Raw genomic sequence first — 5,043 nt, 5'->3', positions numbered from 1 at the left:
TCCACACACATTTAAGTCCTTGTGAATTAGTCTCTCCAGAATTAAAAAAGCATCTGCAACCTGTAAGTACCGTGATGTCAGCTATTATGTTTTTGTGCCTACTCCTGGGGCAGGAAAATGTACTTAAGAAAAAAGTCAAGAAGGTTCTTAAAAAGTTTATTAAAATGCTGTTTAAGAATTTTCTCAAGAGTATCTTAGTTTTTTTTAAAGAATAAAATGAAAGTCTTTGAGGTTAGAGTTTAGCCTAACTTTTAAGAGGTTACTTACAATAAAATTTCGAAAAATAAAGAATTTTATACTTTGAATGTTTTGTGAATCCAACCTTAAAGGCCTTACACTGTAAATTAGGGCTGCACGATTATGACAAAAATCATAATTGTCGATTATTCCCTTGAAATTGTAATTGCGATTATTAATTACGATTATTACAATTTACATTGAATGATGTTTATACCATTGTTTGATTCAACTGCATGCCGTATTTTTATATGAAAATAAACAAGTTGAAAACACTCTAACTGAAAAAACTTTAGTGCTTTTCTATAGTATTAAGCCTTAAATGTCAAATATACATCGGATTGGTTTCTTCTTAGTAAAAATATGAATGGTATTATAATGTTATACTAAAACTAAAACAAGATAACGTAGAAAGAAAAAAACATATCTTAAGCGTGCAGAATAACATAAGAGGACTTTGAACGATTAATTGCCGCTTTGAACTATTACGTAATTGTGGCATCCATAATTGTAATTGCGATTAGAAATTTGATTAATTGTGCAGCCCTACTTTAAATATGTAAACTTGTGTAGAATCAGGGTATTCATTGCTATTGGGTATTTCAAATCACCATTGGAAGCAATATGTGGCCAATTTCATTTCTACCAGCTTCCAACTGAGGTCTGTACCATAGGAATTCAAGTCAAGCCCCGAATCACTATTTAGCCACCATGTTTTGAAGTTCTTATGCGGATGACTACACCAGATTCAGTCTCCATTGTTGTTGAAATAGACTAGTCGACCTTTAACTCAACATCCCCCGTGAGTTCGTTCTCATGCCTGCGAGCTTTGAGACATCCAATACATTATTAATCGATTCAATCTGAGTCCCTTTCACCTGAAAACAAAACCTGCCTTTTTGTTCAAACATCCATCTTAGGATTTGAGGAAAGTATATAGTACATTTTTTAACCATCTGTCTTGAGTTTTGCCAACTCTCAAGATTTTTTTTAAATCATAAGAGACATTAAGTGATGCATTTGGGGAGTGAAAGGACACATCGCCATACCATCCACATGTACAGTTATTTCATTTAAATTCAGTTCAGACATCTGGGAGTAAAAGAAAGCCAAGCAAATCCTTACAGATATAAAATAAACAATTGTTTTCCTTGTTATCTTTTTCTTCTACATCACATTACTCTTGCAGCCTATGTTGGGTCAAAACGAAGATTTGGACTTCAGACAAAACAAAATACAAAGAATTTATAACACAAAGCATAGAGCCATAAACAAGTGGGGACGACATACATGTTGTGTATAAGTGGTGCTGAATTTCACAGATGAATTTCAATTCATAGATGTGGACTGCATTGTCTTTGATAGTTATTTCTTGATTGTGATGATAAGCATTTAAGTTTGTGTATGAACTCCACATTCGCTTATTATAACATACAAAGCTGTTATTTTGGACAACATTCTGTCCTTTTTAATGGCGCTCACAGACTGCAGTTGGTATATTCAGCAGTGCTGGTTTAATTGGGCCACACGCATATACAGGGTTTAACGGAGTAAGTAAGTAATGAGAGAGAGAAACGGAGAACGGTTTGACTTCTCTTTAAGGTTCGGAACGAAGCACAGTTGGAAAGGGAAAAACAAATCCAAGGGCACTTAGACCCATTTGATCCTTACATGTGTCCTTTGGAATAGCGTCCCTTTGGGTTTGGTTAATTGGATTGCTTATTTGTCGGTAGTTTATATTCTTCACCTGAACTGCTCTCAGACTTAGTTAAGTTTTATCCAGTGTGGTGTGACACAAGGTGAAGCTTACATTATATATTATGACTGAGGTGATAAAGTCCCCAGTTCTTCTGGTTCATCCTCTTCTGGTTCCACCCTTTCTCTCATTTGGGCGGACAGGCAGTCCACGGGGTGGGATGAGAATGAGACATTTAGAAAAAGACGTTCAGAGGTGGTTGTGTAGTATCGTGGAGTTCTGTAGTCCTCCTCTGGCTGTGCTAAATGTGGCCTGGTTTGGACAGATACGCAATGAGGGCAACCACTACGCCCACGTAGACCCCCGTCCCAATGGTGATGGAGAGAGCGGCTAGGAACAAGGCTCGTCTAGATGCGATGCTAGCCAATGGGAAGTCTCCCTTGGTTACGGCTTTGCTGGTCTGGAACAAAGAAAGGGAGTGGTGAGAAAGAAGCAAGATCAAAGGATACATTGACCTGTTTTCCATTCAAGGGTAAATTGCATTGAACTATATAGTGCTTCCTTGATGATGCTAAGGGCTGAATGGAATATCCAAAATGTTCTTACGCACAGCGCCGAGACAAACATCATACGCTTTTACGACATTTTAAAAATCCATTCGACCCACTTTAAAGGGCAGTGTCACAAAGAAAATTACCTTTTTGAATGTATAAAAAATTAAAGCAGCCTTTTAGGAAGCAATGTGAATGGCCACATTTCTGATGGGCTGAACGCATCTAGAACAGAAAATAAAGCAAAATTCTGGACACATTCAGTAAGCAGGTTTTCCATGGACCCTTAAAAAGCATTAAAATGTATTCAATTCACTTTTAAAAAATGTAAGGCCATAAAAAGTCATGCTTATATGACATGGATTTTTTTTTTCTTTAGTCGCGCTTTTGTAGATGAAACAATGAACTCTACAGAATTTGCCTTTTGCCTTTTTGGGGTTTAGACTACATTTATTAAGAATATCACCTCAGAATATAAATGAAGAATAAAAAAGACCTTTATATACCTTTAATCATGTAATACATTTTTAGCTTTTTTAGCATTTTACCTATTTTTAGCGTTAGAAAATGTTTAAAATTGAAAGATTTTAATTTTAAAATGATCCACTAAAATGTAGAAAACAACCACCTTAGCAACAACGCTGAAATGATATTATGTTGTTATTGTTGTTATTATTATTGTTATTGTTTCCAAATTTGGGTTGTATTAAAAGAGAATGCAAAAAAAAAAAACAAGTCTAACCCAGTGAGTGAGCATTGTTCAGAAATATTTGACTTATGATGGCCAACTTGCAAATTGAACAAATATCCTTTAAAAATTGTTAGGTACAGCTTCAGTAAATATACTCAATTCATAAAGCAGTTGTACTGTTTATGTACTTATTTCTTTAAAGATCTTTGCTTTTTCCATTGGGAAAACTTGATATTTGTGTTTTTGTTATAATTGTCATTTGCTTTGTCCCTGCTGCTTTCACCTTGTAAAATTTCCTAAAAAACACCTTTGAGGTTTCCGTCATGATCAGTGATGCAGCAGAGATGCGAGGGAAAGCAGTAGCTGGCATTGCACAGATGTTGTGTTTGTCAACTAACTTCTCGCATTGTTTCTTTCTTGTTATAAACATTGGTGTCAGGAGGGATGAGCCAAATGTGATACAGAGATCAGAAGAAAATACAGTTTTGCTCATAATGCAGCTGTTGCAATTCTCTCGGTAAATAGCAATACAGTTGCTTTGTAGAGTAAATCACTCAGTCTTGTACTATTACCCCCTGTGCGTTTTAAAGAAATGACATGTTACTTGAAACGCCAATGAATGGCCTTATATAATGTTTGCTGTTTACATTTAACCCCATGCTGGAAGTACGCTGTGCTGAGAGCTATTAGGCTTAAAAAGGGAACATCACACTGCCTTAATTTCTTTAATAGCGAGGCCTATGGAGCCCCATGTAATAGTTTAATCAATCCATTTCCCCGTTCAAATTAATAATTAAGTTCTACTATGATGCTCATTTACCAAGAACATGGCTCAAGGGCTGCATGAATTTAACGGGGTGAATTTTTGAAGAACGTGCAGATAACTAAACCCACTCTATTATGCACAACGTTGTATTATTTCCCCACAGCATGGTGTCTGCTACTTGTAAGCAAGCAAACATGCTTTGAACAATCGCTTTGTGTGATTGTGTCATGACCCTTTGGAATCTGCTGTCTATTTTAGTATCCTCATGAGAAAAGTGGAAAGAGTTGCCAGTCACACATGTCTGCTGCTGTGGGGGCCATCTTGCTCTCTTTGTCACTGCATCTGACCCTGTAGTCCAGGGAAAACATTATTGATTTTCACTCCTACGCTTTGTGACGGTCAATAATGGGTTGTTTGGACACACCAGTGCTGGTACACCAGCTGAGTTGCCATGTTAACATCTTTCTGCACATTTGTTTTTATCTTTAAATTTGAAGACGCATCTACTTTTACAAACTTTTCCAGTAAGGTTGGAAGATTTATTACATATTTTCAATGTATTCGCAGGTGTGTGTCATTAGATTAGTTTCATGATCAATTTTTATATTATTTATATTTTTATTATATTTTAAGTTATGTAAATATACCCCAGCGAATTAAGACTGGTTTTGTGGTCCAGGGTCACATATACTTTCAGTTTTTCAATATCAGTCAATATAGGATATGCTGCTCCTTTATTTTTATAATTAGATTTACCTTTGCTGTTAAATAATACTTACTTAACCTAATAACAGTAATTGAATAACACAAATAAATATGCATTTTTCATACTGTACATTATAGGGCTGCACAATTAATCGAATTTCTAATCGTGATTACAATTACGGATGCCACAATTACGTAATCGTTCAAAGCGGCACATAATCGTTTAAAGTCCACTTATGTTACTCTGCGTGCTTAAGATGTGTTTTTTTCTTTCTACAGGTTATCGTAAGTAGTGGTCGACCGATACTGTTTTTTTGACAGCCGATGCCGATACCTTGGAAAGCAGGGTACGATATAAAGCCGATATAATTGTATTTATTTTAATTAATATTTAAGA

General features: G+C 35.6%; 1 protein-coding gene across 1 annotated transcript in view; it reads right to left on the bottom strand.

Moving 5' to 3' along the window:
* Positions 1-952: 952 nt before the first annotated feature.
* LOC107659181 (synapse differentiation-inducing gene protein 1-like) overlaps positions 953-5,043 on the bottom strand; it is a 28,020-nt gene continuing 23,929 nt past the window's right edge. The window contains exon 4 of the mRNA XM_016448029.1: positions 953-2,393. Within this exon, the coding sequence (XP_016303515.1) occupies positions 2,235-2,393 (159 nt within the window). The 3' untranslated portion in view covers positions 953-2,234. The remainder of the gene's footprint in view (positions 2,394-5,043) is intronic.

This window comes from Sinocyclocheilus anshuiensis, unplaced genomic scaffold (assembly GCF_001515605.1).
Source record: "Sinocyclocheilus anshuiensis isolate Anshui unplaced genomic scaffold, SAMN03320099.WGS_v1.1 scaffold423, whole genome shotgun sequence".
In the NCBI taxonomy this organism is placed as follows: Eukaryota; Metazoa; Chordata; class Actinopteri; order Cypriniformes; family Cyprinidae; genus Sinocyclocheilus; species Sinocyclocheilus anshuiensis.
This window is presented reverse-complemented; position numbering and strand designations above follow the sequence as displayed.